This window comes from Pecten maximus, chromosome 4 (genome assembly GCF_902652985.1).
Source record: "Pecten maximus chromosome 4, xPecMax1.1, whole genome shotgun sequence".
Classification (NCBI taxonomy): Eukaryota; Metazoa; Mollusca; class Bivalvia; order Pectinida; family Pectinidae; genus Pecten; species Pecten maximus.
The window spans coordinates 3693669-3710048 of NC_047018.1; the positions used below are offsets into that span (position 1 = coordinate 3693669).

Here is a 16380-nt window from a genome sequence, read left to right on the forward strand (position 1 = left end):
AATACAAGGAACACACATTAAACAGACCACAGTACCACACTACTGTCAGGTAATCACAAGGAACACACATTAAACAGGCCATAGTACCACACTACTGTCAGGTAATCACAAGGAACACACATTAAACAGACCATAGTGTCACACTACTGTCAGGTAATCACAAGGAACACACATTAAACAGGCCATAGTGTCACACTACTGTCAGGTAATGACAAGGAACACACATTAAACAGGCCATAGTACCACACTACTGTCAGGTAATCACATGGAACACACATTAAACAGACCATAGTACCACACTACTGTCAGGTAATCACAAGGAACACACATTAAACAGGCCATAGTACCACACTACTGTCAGGTAATGACAAGGAACACACATTAAACAGACCATAGTGTCACACCACTGTCAGGTAATCACAAGGAACACACATTAAACAGACCATAGTACCACACTACTGTCAGGTAATCACAAGGAACACACATTAAACAGGCCATAGTACCACACTACTGTCAGGTAATCACAAGGAACACACATTAAACAGACCATAGTGTCACACTACTGTCAGGTAATCACAAGGAACACACATTAAACAGACCATAGTGTCACACTACTGTCAGGTAATCACAAGGAACACTCATTAAACAGATCATAGTGTCACACTAATGTCAGGTAATCACAAGGAACAAATTAAACAGACGATAATGTCACACTACTGTGGCCAAAATAAAAATGTTTGCTTCCACCAATCACTACTGCATTGAAAACGTTTTTGTATAGCATGCTTCTGAGTTTATAATTATAGTAAATAGAATCTAAAACTTGTAAACAGGTTATTCATTTCATGGACTTCCCTGCTATTTTAGGTCCTCTTTATAAATACAATACTCCATGTGATCTGTGAATTGATCATTTTTGGATGGGCTAGAACATGTATGCTATTTGATATCTGGGATAATAGCTATTTTTCATTTTTACATTTCAAAGCATTTTTTTTTTATTTTATTTTTTCAGATGGCCAGGCTGTTTTATCATCGTCCCCAGTTTGCTATTCTGGATGAGTGTACGAGTGCAGTGAGCGTTGATGTGGAGGGATACATGTATCAGTACTGTCGAGAGGTATGGACCTAAAACCAATTTAGTTTTAAATTTGCTTTTAATTTATAACATTAAAATCTATGTAAGATCCAAGGTTTGAGCCAATACTTTAGGTTTGGTTGGTTCCCCATATCTCTTGCCTGAGTACCATCTGGTATGTAGAAAGATTATGGTATATAAGGACAAACTAATTATAAGCAGAGTCAATCACAAAAGGCTTGTTATAGTTTCTTTATAAAGAAATGTCCACTGGTTTCGCCCGAACTTGGGCTTCTTCAGACTGATCAGCTAAAATTGTGAACACACTAAGTCTTGAATTGTTATTTATGGTTCCATGTCATGTGACTCCATAGTGATTTTATTCACTTTAGTAAAGCAATTAAATAACATTAAAGATATAAGATAACATGTTACATATTAATTAACAGCTGACTGATCAACTTATTCATGGTACTAGATAATCCACTCCATTGTTTAATCCATGATGTCTTTAGCTGATACAATGAGTTAAAATGTTAATCTGCATACAGCGGATGTCGAGTCAGACTGATAATTTAAGGGTTATTGTAATTTACCTAAAACTGGCCAATAATAAAATGTACCTTGTTGCACTGAAATCTATCAAATGTATTCAATTAAATAACTTTGGCATACTTCTCAAAACACTGGAAAAGACTTGTACCTAGCACAATAACACATATTCACAAGAACTGGTTGTGATGTGGTAAAGAAATCATATTTAAAGGCTTACTGTGAGCAAAGCCTTAAAATTTTGTTTGCATAAATTGCCTCTATGGAGTTTCAAAGTCAAAGGGAATAAATGTTAAAAAATTGAAACAACTTCTAAGCAATTTTTGAACATTGTCTTGATAAAGTCTTTGAGTGAAGGTTAAATTGGAAAAATCAACTCAAGCAATGTATGTAGCGACTATGTTATGTCAGATAGAACTCCAGTGAATCTAAACTATCATGATATTAGAATGTAACTTTCTTACTGTTCCAGGTTCAAATTTCCTTGTTTACTGTATCGCATAGAAAATCTCTGTGGAAGCACCACGAGGTAAGACACACTTGTCAAACATCAATGGTTCTCACATGTACATACCTAATACATGTATTGTGTTGTAAGCTAGTGTAATAAATGTATTGTGTTGTAAGATAGTGTAATACATCTATTGTGTTGTAAGATAGTGTAATACATGTATTGTGTTGTAAGATAGTGTAATACATGTATTGTGTGGTAAGATAGTGTAATACATGTATTGTGTGGTAAGATAGTGTAATACATGTATTGTGTTGTAAGATAGTGTAATACATATATTGTGTTGTAAGCTAGTGTAATAAATGTATTGTGTTGTAAGATAGTGTAATACATGTATCATGTTGTAAGATAGTGTAATACATGTATTGTGTTGTAAGATAGTGTAATACATGTATTGTGTTGTAAGATAATGTTATAAGATAGTGTAATACATGTAGTGTGTTGTAAGATAGTGTAATACGTGTATTGTGTTGTAAGATAGTGTTATACATGTATTGTGTTGTAAGATAATGTTATAAGATAGTGTAATACATGTATTGTGTTGTAAGATAGTGTAATACATGTATTGTGTTGTAAGATAGTGTAATACATGTATTGTGTTGTAAGATAGTGTTATACATGTAGTGTGTTGTAAGATAGTGTAATACATGTATTGTGTTGTAAGATAGTGTAATACATATATTGTGTTGTAAGATAGTGTAATACATGTATTGTGTTGTAAGATAGTGTTATACATGTAGTGTGTTGTAAGATAGTGTAATAAATGTATTGTGTTGTAAGATAGTGTTGTACATGTATTGTGTTGTAAGATAGTGTTGTACATGTATTGTGTTGTAAGATAGTGTAATACATGTATTGTGTTGTAAGATAGTGTAATACGTGTATTGTGTTGTAAGATAGTGTAATACGTGTATTGTGTTGTAAGATAGTGTAATACGTGTATTGTGTTGTAAGATAGTGTAATACGTGTATTGTGTTGTAAGATAGTGTTATACATGTATTGTGTTGTAAGATCGTGTAATACGTGTATTGTGTTGTAAGATAGTGTTATACATGTATTGTGTTGTAAGATAGTGTAATACGTGTATTGTGTTGTAAGATAGTGTAATACGTGTATTGTGTTGTAAGATAGTGTAATACGTGTATTGTGTTGGAAGATAGTGTAATACATATATTGTGTTGTAAGATAGTGTAATATATGTATTGTGTTGTAAGATAGTGTAATACATGTATTGTGTTGTAAGATAGTGTAATACATGTATTGTGTTGTAAGATAGTGTAATAAATGTATTGTGTTGTAAGATAGTGTAATAGATATATTGTGTTGTAAGATAGCGTTGTAAGATAGTGTTGTACATATATTGTGTTGTAAGATAGTGTAATACACGTATTGTGTTGTAAGATAGTGTAATACATATATTGTGTTGTAAGATAGCGTTGTAAGATAGTGTTGTACATATATTGTGTTGTAAGATAGTGTAATACATGTATTGTGTTGTAAGATAGTGTAATACATGTATTGTGTTGTAAGATAGTGTAATACATGTATTGTGTGGTAAGATAGTGTTGTACATGTATTGTGTTGTAAGATAGTGTTGTACATGTATTGTGTTGTAAGATAGTGTAATACATGTATTGTGTTGTAAGATAATGTTATAAGATAGTGTAATACGTGTATTGTGTTGTAAGATAGTGTAATACATGTATTGTGTTGTAAGATAGTGTAATACGTGTATTGTGTGGTAAGATAGTGTAATACGTGTATTGTGTGGTAAGATAGTGTAATAAGATAGTGTAATACGTGTATTGTGTTGTAAGATAGTGTAATACATGTATTGTGTTGTAAGATAGTGTAATACATGTATTGTGTTGTAAGATAGTGTAATACATGTATTGTGTGGTAAGATAGTGTAATACATATATTGTGTTGTAAGCTAGTGTAATAAATGTATTGTGTTGTAAGATAGTGTAATACATGTATCATGTTGTAAGATAGTGTAATACATGTATTGTGTTGTAAGATAGTGTAATACATGTATTGTGTTGTAAGATAGTGTTATACATGTATTGTGTTGTAAGATAATGTTATACATGTATTGTGTTGTAAGATAGTGTAATACATATATTGTGTTGTAAGATAGTGTAATACATGTATTGTGTTGTAAGATAGTGTAATACATATATTGTGTTGTAAGATAATGTTATACATGTAGTGTGTTGTAAGATAGTGTTATGCATGTATTATGTTGTAAGATAGTGTTAAACATGTATTGTGTTGTAAGATAATGTTATACATGTATTGTGTTGTAAGATAGTGTAATACGTGTATTGTGTTGTAAGATAGTGTTATACATGTATTATGTTGTAAGATAGTGTTAAACATGTATTGTGTTGTAAGATAGTGTAATACATGTATTGTGTTGTAAGATAGTGTTATACATGTAGTGTGTTGTAAGATAGTGTAATACACGTATTGTGTGGTAAGATAGTGTAATACGTGTATTGTGTGGTAAGATAGTGTAATACGTGTATTGTGTGGTAAGATAGTGTTATACATGTATCGTGTTGTAAGATAGTGTAATACGTGTATTGTGTGGTAAGATAGTGTAATACATGTATTGTGTTGTAAGATAATGTTATAAGATAGTGTAATACGTGTATTGTGTGGTAAGATAGTGTAATACACGTATTGTGTTGTAAGATAGTGTAATACATGTATTGTGTGGTAAGATAGTGTAATACGTGTATTGTGTGGTAAGATAGTGTAATACGTGTATTGAGTGGTAAGATAGTGTAATACGTGTATTGTGTGGTAAGATAGTGTAATACGTGTATTGTGTGGTAAGATAGTGTAATACGTGTATTGTGTGGTAAGATAGTGTAATACGTGTATTGTGTTGTAAGATAGTGTTATACATGTAGTGTGTTGTAAGATAGTGTATTACATGTATTGTGTTGTAAGATAGTGTAATACGTGTATTGTGTGGTAAGATAGTGTAATACGTGTATTGTGTGGTAAGATAGTGTAATACGTGTATTGTGTGGTAAGATAGTGTAATACGTGTATTGTGTTGTAAGATAGTGTAATACATGTATTGTGTTGTAAGATAATGTTATAAGATAGTGTAATACATGTATTGTGTGGTAAGATAGTGTAATACACGTATTGTGTTGTAAGATAGTGTAATACATGTATTGTGTTGTAAGATAGTGTAATACGTGTATTGTGTGGTAAGATAGTGTAATACGTGTATTGTGTGGTAAGATATGTAATATGTGTATTGTGTGGTAAGATAGTGTAATACGTGTATTGTGTTGTAAGATAGTGTTATACATGCATTGTGTTGTAAGATAATGTTATACATGTAGTGTGTTGTAAGATAGTGTTATACATGTATTGTGTTGTAAGATAGTGGAATACATGTATTGTGTTGTAAGATAGTGTTATACATGTATTGTGTTGTAAGATAATGTTATACATGTATTGTGTTGTAAGATAGTGTAATACATATATTGTGTTGTAAGATAGTGTAATACATGTATTGTGTTGTAAGATAGTGTAATACATATATTGTGTTGTAAGATAATGTTATACATGTAGTGTGTTGTAAGATAGTGTTATGCATGTATTATGTTGTAAGATAGTGTTAAACATGTATTGTGTTGTAAGATAATGTTATACATGTATTGTGTTGTAAGATAGTGTAATACGTGTATTGTGTTGTAAGATAGTGTTATACATGTATTATGTTGTAAGATAGTGTTAAACATGTATTGTGTTGTAAGATAGTGTAATACATGTATTGTGTTGTAAGATAGTGTTATACATGTAGTGTGTTGTAAGATAGTGTAATACACGTATTGTGTTGTAAGATAGTGTAATACATATATTGTGTGGTAAGATAGTGTAATACGTGTATTGTGTGGTAAGATAGTGTAATACGTGTATTGTGTGGTAAGATAGTGTAATACGTGTAATGTGTGGTAAGATAGTGTTATACATGTATCGTGTTGTAAGATAGTGTAATACGTGTATTGTGTGGTAAGATAGTGTAATACATGTATTGTGTTGTAAGATAATGTTATAAGATAGTGTAATACGTGTATTGTGTGGTAAGATAGTGTAATACACGTATTGTGTTGTAAGATAGTGTAATACATGTATTGTGTGGTAAGATAGTGTAATACGTGTATTGTGTGGTAAGATAGTGTAATACGTGTATGGTGTGGTAAGATAGTGTAATACGTGTATTGTGTGGTAAGATAGTGTAATACGTGTATTGTGTTGTAAGATAGTGTTATACATGTAGTGTGTTGTAAGATAGTGTAATACATGTATTGTGTTGTAAGATAATGTAATACATGTATTGTGTTGTAAGATAGTGTAATACATGTATTGTGTTGTAAGATAGTGTAATACGTGTATTGTGTGGTAAGATAGTGTAATACGTGTATTGTGTTGTAAGATAGTTTTATACGTGTATTGTGTTGTAAGATAGTGTAATACGTGTATTGTGTGGTAAGATAGTGTAATACACGTATTGTGTTGTAAGATAGTGTAATACATGTATTGTGTTGTAAGATAGTGTAATACATGTATTGTGTTGTAAGATAGTGTAATACATATATTGTGTTGTAAGATAGTGTAATACATATATTGTGTTGTAAGATAGTGTTAAACATGTATTGTTTTGTAAGATAGTGTAATACATGTATTGTGTTGTAAGGTAGTGTAATACGTATATTGTGTTGTAAGATATGTAATACGTGTATTGTGTGGTAAGATAGTGTAATACACGTATTGTGTTGTAAGATAGTGTAATACATGTATTGTGTTGTAAGATAGTGTAATACATGTATTGTGTTGTAAGATAGTGTAATACATATATTGTGTTGTAAGATAGTGTAATACATATATTGTGTTGTAAGATAGTGTTAAACATGTATTGTTTTGTAAGATAGTGTAATACATGTATAGTGTTGTAAGATAGTGTAATAAATGTATTGTGTTGTAAGATAGTGTTAATATGATTGGGAGGCCTGATTGACTAACAATTCATGTACAAGGACAAGTTCAGTACATGAATCATCAGTGTATTCCTGTTCATAAACATGTAATTATATGAATAATATGCTTTTTTGTCATTACTTGAGATTGGTCGTTTACCTCAATTCTGATATGCCCTGCTAGACTTACAAGAATGCTGTCCTAATTAAAGCTTATTTTGTTACAGTACTACCTGAAGATGGATGGCCGTGGAGCTTATGAGTACAAACCGATCACCTCGGATACCACTGAGTTTGGATCTTGATGAGAATTGACTTAGAAATGTGATATTAATTTGTGTGATATTTGTAATGAAAAATATTTGTTTCTGATATGAAAGATCACCTGAATTCTAGTACCAACTGATGTTGAAGGTAGACCAGGTTTCTTTCTATTACAACCTGTGTGTTACTTATATTTTCAGGACATATCTCAAATATTATAAATAATTATCTTGGCAGTAGCACACTCTTAAATGTGGAAGTTTGATTTCACAATTTGATGACACCAAAAGTGTGATTATCTTTAAATATCAATTTGTGAAAATATACAAAACCAGGTCATCACATCCTCTGCTACACCTGGTTACCCTGCCGATAGCCAATACTTTTTGAGACCCCAGATTTTAAACTTTAACACCAACTATCAGTCTTGATGATCATGAGTTAGAGCAAAAACATATGGTATTGATCAATGTCTCAGTTTTGAGCTGTGTACAAAAGGTTTATGACTGCCTTAAACATTGAGTATTTTAATTCTCCATGGCCGTAGTGCACTTATGTTTTAATAGTTTCCTGTCTACTAAAATCAAGAGCTGAGTGTGAGCCGAGATTTGTAAGGACGATCTGGACTTTGTAAATAAATGTACTGTACATTTTGTCTACATAACTTGTTAAACATATTTTGTCTTTTAAGTTATCAAATGGCATAAACAGGACATCTGTAATTATGATTAATTTATAAGAATAATTTGTTAAAGATACTATTTTTACAATCAAGAACAGATACTGTATATCTGATGTGATGAACTGTTGGAGAACTCCAACTTTGCATTTGATTGAACTTTTGAATGTAACAATATGATATGATATATCCACTTTACATAGAATTACATCTCGCTTCCTCTTGTGGTGGTTTATTTCCTTTGACGATTTTATTATTTAATTGAAAACAAATCCCGGTACACGAGATAATATTTACTTATTTTCATGTCAAACTTGTTTCATTTTCCACAACGTTTAAACGCAGACCTTTTCTGAACTTTAATCTAGAAATACATACATTCATAACGGTGAATATGTTTGCTAATCAGATTTATAACATTGTGGAGGAAGCTATGTGACTTTATCTATATCATCTCTTTATATTACTTGAGAAAATGGAACATTACACAGTATTGTTATTTTGATAAAACAATGTGTAGTTTTTGTTGTTTTCCTTGCTGTTGTGTGAAACAGTTTCATATGTATAGAACATAGTGTGTGTCCTTTTAATAGGGAATACAAAATCTAATATACATCACAAAAATGTCCATTTACATGTAATATACAACAAGTAAGTTATCACAGCAGTTTAGTTATAATAGATTGCCATCACTAATATGTTGTGATACACTTTACTTGTTAAAAGCTTTTATTGATGTTTTTTCATTTAATGGAAATGTTATAAAATTCTGAGTTAAAGCAAAACACAAACTTAGGTAGTCGGTAAAAAGTAGTTGTATACTCTTTGTTAAGAGGTAGTTGTATGCGACTACTCTTTGTTAAGAGGTAGTTGTATGCGTCTACTCTTTGTTAAGAGGTAGTTGTATGCGTGAAGTATGATAATTTGCAGCTCTGTATTATAATAGCAGATCAATTTATACCCCTTTTGTCTTCATGAGACAGAGAAGGACTAAGGCATAATTATCTTTTTGTTGGTATCCACATCAGTATGTATATAGTTAGATCATAGGATGTTCAGTTCAAATCAGGACATGTTAGTTATAAAAGATTTAGAATGTTTTTATCCTGTTTCTGTATGATTTCTTAAATTAACTTGAAATATTTGACGTCTTGGATTTTTAAGTGAAGTTCTTTTAAAAAATATAAATTAATAAAACATGCTTTCGACTCATTCAATCAGTGAGTAAATGAACAATTCAATATTTATTCAGACAAACTGAAGTATGAATGTACCATATTAATTACTACTTATAATCATGGTATTTTAGAAGAAGAAGAAGATGTGGCATCATTTTGTCAGCAGCTCTATACCTGGTGTGCAGTTTGTAAAGTCAATTCAGTTTCTGCTAATTTTATTTTTTTTGATAGATTTTTTTTATTGGTATTGTAGTCAATTTTAGTTCAAAACGTGTGAAGGAAATTTAACAGATACAGATAAATCTGTGTAAATCATTAAACAGGAAAATGGAATCGAGACCATACCGCTCGGTGGTTCTTTAGGTTGACAAAGGAAAATCTAGTACATGTAGTTAAGTATTGTTATGGTGAAATAGGTAAAGCTTTGTTAACGTGATAATAGAAAGTCTGGTCTGATTATGAAGTGTTATGTTGATGTACCATTTTCCTGGTAACCAAACTGTTGTGGTTTTAATTAATTTGATATTGATTTGTCTACAACCAGGAAGTTTACACTTTCATACAAAGACCTTGCTAGTGCCATGTAATTTAGATCTCTAACAACAATGATACCAGTTAGTTTTATAAAAAGCCATTTTTTGTTAAAAGCATTTACATTTTGAAACAAACATAGATTTACTATTTAAACCATGTCAAAAAAAACAACAACATTAAAACATATATTTGAAAACAATTGTTTGTGTTATAAATAAGTTTTCATATCTGAACTTGTTTCTGGGTTGACATTTTACCGTTTGGTGGACTCCTAATTTAATGAGGAGCTGGTACTTTACAGTTGTTTTTACATCAGAGTATCAATACATATGTTTGGAGTATATGGAACTGTGGCCTGTTATTTCTCTCTCCTGTAATGGAATGTGAGGATAATAATGCATGTTTAAAGTATGAAAAAAAATTCCTTGAACAGACAAAATTTTATTGCATGACATTACAAATACCATAAATATGTAGTACACTATTCACATTTATACACATATGGACCTCTGCCTAATGATTCAATCACACATACACTTCCATCAGGTTTTAAACATCCTATTTACATCAATCTGCTTTGGCTGGCCTAGAAAGATGATCAGAAATCTACCAGCTTTTCATTCACTTGGTATTGGGGAAACCAGGTAAAGAATGAAGGAATGTGACTGGTTCGTATCAAAAGCCAAACTAGAAATCTGGTTTGTATGTATAAAAATAGATAAAAACACATTGTGTGTGGAGTTGAATGCTGGGCTGAATTTTAAATTGGGACAAGCATCAACAAGGTTTGTCTGGTTATGTGGATGTCTAGTACTGCCAGAACATCACTCCAAAGTCATTATGACTTGTCACTTCACACAAGTGCTGTGTTTCTTTGCATGTATGTTTGTCACCATTTCTGTATATTATTAGTCTAGTTATCTCCCTTAGTCAACCTTTTCTGCTGTGGCCTTCACCAAGGAGGAGACATAGGCTGGGGATTCTGTAGGTAAGACATCACCACAGCTGATATGGATAACCTGGAAAAGAAAGACATGTATTGTTCCACTGCATATCAAACAACACAAGTGACTTCAGTAAGTGACTCTGTTTGGGAGTCCAACCCAACAGCACTTAACACTCCTGTAATGAGTCCAAGGGGTTGACACACATAAACTTTAACTTGAAATAGGAAGTGAGCTTATTGTAGGAAAATGACTAGCATTTTTATGGAAATGCAACAAACATGGATGGGCTTATCATCAAGCCTGAACATAAAACTGGTTAAAATATAGCATGTAAAATGCTAGCTGTACAGATGGAACTGAGGAAAATTTCTGTCAAGTCACAACCCCAAGAGGAATACCAAAACTGTCTGACTATGGTACACGACACAATATGATAACGGACACAACACATATCTGATGCTGATCTCTTAAAAACTTGTGTTGTACACAATGTAGTACTATGTACCTAAATTTGTATGATTGTACCCGACTCTCCAATCTAATTAAAATCTAGATGGTCATTCTCACTACGTTACATGAACATCTAACAACATCCCATAAGGGGTCACGTCAGGATGATATCGACAAAATGCCAATTCGCCCTGAAAGTGAAATACACACATCTCAGAGGTCATCAGAACGTGACCCCTTATGGGATGTTGTTAGATGTTCATGTAACGTAGTGAGAATGACCATCTAGATTTTAATTAGATTGCCGACTCTCAAGGTTATGTTAAGGCTTTTTGGGCCAAAAAAAGCAAATAACAAAAAACATTTCATAAGTTACACATGTACATGCAAGCTAAATGACAAAATACAGCTGGTATAAAATAGACATGTATATAACAGTACATAACGATACCAATACTCACATAAAGCTACTGAGCATTTGTTTTGTATCTTCTGATGTTCGAGAGTTTGCGAAACTGATAAAGGAACAGTAAACTGCTGCCCAGGCACACCACTTCAGCTGGAGAGGAAAAAGAAGCATTTCAGGAACAGGTCAAGAGACATAGCATATTATTGGATTTCAGGGTAATCATTCGATTCCAGATCGGATGAGATCAATGTGATACAGATTGACATTATATGATGCAAGTAAGTTTTATACAATACTAGATCTGCTTGAATCAATCGTCATGTGCATGACAACATTTTCGACTGTGTAAACTATCAAAAAATTTGGTTGGCTTATACAGTGGAGAATGTCGAGACGTCAATTTGTATGTCTTTTACTACAAGCATGTTATATAATCATATGTAACTTTGACATGGGCCGGACTCTTTTGTTATATCAAATTTCATAATGCTGAAAATGAAGATTTTCTTTCATGGAAACTTTGTTCATTTTACAACAATTAAGAAACAAGTTATAATGATATCAACTTATATTAATCATGCTTGTTGGCCCAGATGGAAGTGTGCAAGGTGTCTTACTGTGGGAGGAAACCGGAGAACCCGGGGAAAACCTATGTGGTCGGGAAGGTGACCCCATACCTTTTCACATCCGATCTGGTAATTGAACCTGGTCGCTTAGGTGAAAGGCAAGTGTGTTACCACTGTTCACCCATCTTTTAAATTCAGTTGAGTTAAAAAATATATATATTGATTTGATAAGAACAAAATATATATTGATAATCATACCTTCATCATCAGGCCACACATACTAAAGATCATGCCAAGGAGGTTCATGTAGTCTGGGGTTGGGTCATCTGAGGGCCCACCAGGCTGAGGAGGTTTGTACCTGTGTACAGTGAAATACAATAAAACAATAAAAATTTGCAATATATTATATAATGGTGCATTAATTTACAACAAGGTAAATAATATTTTGATGTTTACTAATAGCATTATCTACTTAACAACTTTATGGTACTCTGTCCAGGGCTTTTACTCACTAGTTTGGGAAAGGGCCTTTTTGTCTCATTTTTGGGAAGAAAATTGGTGAATTGGCAAAGATATTTTCAGGAGTAAATTGCAAATTTTGGGAATTTGGCTTTAAAATGATATAATTCCAATTGGGAACGGGGCCCATTAACAGCCCCCAACAAAACCAAGAAAAAGCCCTGACTATTGAAAGTATTGCATCAATTTTTGGTGTGTATTTTATTCAATATATACAGAGCTTAAGTACCTGTAGAGGTTTTCAGTTTGTCCAACGTAAACGCTATTGCACTTTGGACTTCTGTATTGCTTGAACCTCAGTGAAATAATGATGCTAGTAAATAAAATAATATCTAAGAAGAAAAGTCTCCATATTGTTTCAAGGGAAATTACAGTTCACCACAGGGTTTATATAAAAGGGGTTTCATCAGGGTGTGGCTTATTCTACCATCGCTAATTCCTCAAACCAACAACTGTACACGTGTAGCCACATCCTGACGGATGCAAATCCCATGGTAACATCACCACAAAGAACACCCCCCCCAAATTCTCATGGTGACAGATACATTAGTTATATTACTTGCTTTCTATCACTTTCAACATTTTTTTGATATATATCTATATACATAATTAAATATTACTAAAAAGTATACATGAAGGCTGGAGACTAAATGTAATTTTGTCGCAAGATTGTTTGGGCTTTCAACAAACTACATGCAAGTCAATTGTGGAAGCCCAAACAAATTTGTCATTGGTTGATCATGACTCACGAGTTCTTGATTTTTAAGAGGAATTTCCTAAATAACCTTCCTTTTTCTGATGGTGTTTTTGAATCCATCAATCTTGTCTGATTTCTGGAAACTTTGAAACTAAGCAGGTCTCAAGTCCCTTTTCAGAACCAATAGACACTCAAATTACTCAATAAATGGCCCTTTTCAAAAAAGCTTCAACAATATAATAAATGTCTCAAATACGCATACCAGCCATTTTCAGGTATGCAATCCTTTTTAAACTTAAAGGGCGGTTTATGCACTAAATGTAACATTATGTATCGTATATGTACATAGTTTTGGTCCATTGTCAGGTCCATTCCTGAACATACTAGTATCCATTTAGTTCAAAGTAACTTATATCATTCATAAGTCATAACATAAACTCAACAGTTTACAACTTCCATATCATTCAATATTGTGTTGTATTTCATGTCAAACTGGGAAGTACGGGCTAGTATCTGTATTTGTATAATTCTGTCAAATAACCAATACTGGCATATAAATTGACAAAAAGAGAGAGCTCAAAAGATGGTTCGATTTATATTATTAGTTCTGACAGAGCCAAGTCTAGAAGATGTTGAGATTTTCCGCAGAGATGGTACTGTCATCAAGCTGGTTCCAGTCTCTTCTTGATATTACACAGAAGGAATGTTTGTAAATATCTGTTTGTGTTGCTGTGGTTGAGCTGATGTTCAGATACATGGTTTTTAGGAATAAAATCTGCGGAAGCTTTTGTACGGAATCTGCATTTGTTTCCAATAGGGACAAGATATTGGTCAACTGGTGTTGCTGGCACCAACCCCTCAGCCACATTGAAAAGGAAGGTCAGTCTTAGATGCTTCCTGTGCACTTGTAGAGTTGGTAGTTCCAGCTGGTTCCAGTATGTATAATGTAGATCTATCTTTAACCTGTTAACAACCTAATTAACCGATGTGGTAAGTACGGGGTTAACTGATCCGAAGGGTTCTGATGTTAATGTGTCGATTTAACCGTAGGGTGGTTCGAACAAATTGCACGTTTTCTGTTATCTACTATCCATATAAGATCGTCAGAAAATTTCGACTCGAGTTTGGGTAGATCGACGTGCCGGTTTTTTTGTCTAGCACTTGCTCTCAGGATTTCTCCGATTATTAAACAATTTACCTGTTTACTTTGTTAGCTCGACGTGGATCGTTGGCATTGTTAGTACTTGAAGACATTCTTGCTATTCCTTCAGCTTCCAGACACACTTAAATACCGTATATATACTTGAAATCCAGCGTTTTATCCTCATCAAATTAAAACCGGAAATAAGCGACGCGTGTATGATTGCAACTTCCGGCAAAACTAATAATAGAAATAATAGCTGCCGGATCCGGATATTTGGCTAGGATATCATAACTACAGTAATGTACGTCATGGGGAAAATGGCTATTCAGTAATGAAATAGAATGTTTATACAGAACTATTTATTCATTATAAGATGAAGTACTGCATGACTTGATTGAAATGGACATTGAAGCCCACAAACTACCGTCCCATATCACTTACTATGAAAGGCCGTTCATGTCAAAAACGAGATACATTTAACGCGTTAAGCTTTAACGCGTTAAACACATTTAACGCGTTAAACATAACATTTAACGCGTTAAAACTAGTTTTAACGCGTTAAGTCTTAACGCTTTAAGACTTAACGCGTAAAGCTTTAACGCGTTAAGGCTTAACGCGTTAAATGTAAACATTTAATGCGTTAAATGTAGTTCTCATTTAACGCGTTAAAAACAAATTTTATCACGTTCATATTCATTTTTACGCGTTAAATCTTAACGCGTTAAACTTTATCAGATTAACCAATCAGTTGCACCCTTGCATCAGCATTCGGATGAAAGTTCTTCAGGGAAACAGTTTAATGACAGAATATTACAGTACGCTTTGACAGAATATCAACACGTCAAAAAGAACGTTGATATCTCTGAAAACCGATTTAAACAGAGACCGTATCAAAATAAACAATTTGTGCAATGAATCAACAATTTCTTTTTCCTCTTTCACTGTGCTTCATTCTTTTGGTCATTTGTGTATTCATGAAGGTCTGTAAGATACATTGTTGTACATTACTGTAACTGGTACATTCTGATGACGTCACATTGTTTACTGACGTTCCGAGTTGTGTATGCTATGAAAGGCCGTTCATGTCAAAAACGAGATACATTTAACGCGTTAAGCTTTAACGCGTTAAACACATTTAACGCGTTAAACATAACATTTAACGCGTTAAAACTAGTTTTAACGCGTAAAGCTTTAACGCGTTAAAGCTTAACGCGTTAAATGTTTTCATGGAATTTTAACGCGTTAAATTTGTTACTTAGCTAGCATTTAACGTGATAAACAGCTTCATTCGTTTAACGCGTTAAATGTCGTAGCTTTTGTTTTAACGCGTTAAAATGACTAAAATAACAGACCAATCGAATTCCCTGTATTTAAAGGACTAACAGTATGGCTGCCAGAGCCAGTTTTCTGGAGAGAATTGACTCTACCGTCAGCTATTGCTATCGTAATTATTGTTGTTATCTTTTAAATAATTGACTACTGTTTACTTTTATATTTAAATTCTAATCGTGTGTTTATATTTGCCAGTTGTAGGAATATTTACTGTCATCAATGTTGCCATGGCAGCCGACCAGATAGACGAACTATCGACAAATACTTATAGTAGGCTGATGGATGTTGGAGTGATAAATACAGTCTCTACATCTCGTTTTCTGTAAACTGCATTTATAACATGGTATATTGTGAGATGTTCTGTATTATCTCATCAATGTTCAAAGATGACAAAACTACCATATCCCAGAACAAAATGCCACCTTCGTGTCGGTGAGTGCATACACAACTCGGAACGTTAGTAAACAATGTGACGTCATCAGAATGTACCAGTTACAGTAATGTACAACAATG

General features: G+C 32.9%; 2 protein-coding genes across 2 annotated transcripts in view; one reads left to right on the plus strand and one right to left on the minus strand.

Annotated features, from left to right (window-relative positions):
* LOC117324995 (ATP-binding cassette sub-family D member 3-like) overlaps window positions 1–9999 on the plus strand; it is a 36283-nt gene extending 26284 nt beyond the window's left edge. Inside the window, exons 25-27 of the mRNA XM_033880864.1 lie at window positions 1016–1120; window positions 2103–2159; window positions 7376–9999. Of these exons, the coding sequence (XP_033736755.1) occupies window positions 1016–1120; window positions 2103–2159; window positions 7376–7453 (240 nt within the window). The 3' untranslated portion in view covers window positions 7454–9999. The remainder of the gene's footprint in view (window positions 1–1015; window positions 1121–2102; window positions 2160–7375) is intronic.
* Window positions 10000–10228: 229 nt separating this feature from the next.
* Window positions 10229–14776, minus strand: LOC117324996 (protein Asterix-like). Its single transcript, XM_033880865.1, has 4 exons — window positions 14590–14776; window positions 12434–12533; window positions 11662–11759; window positions 10229–10822 (listed from the first exon to the last, which is right to left on the minus strand). The coding sequence occupies exons 1-4, from the start codon at window positions 14643–14645 to the stop codon at window positions 10756–10758; spliced, it is 321 nt and encodes a 106-aa protein (XP_033736756.1). The 5' UTR covers window positions 14646–14776; the 3' UTR covers window positions 10229–10755.
* Between the last annotated feature and the right edge of the window lie 1604 nt (window positions 14777–16380).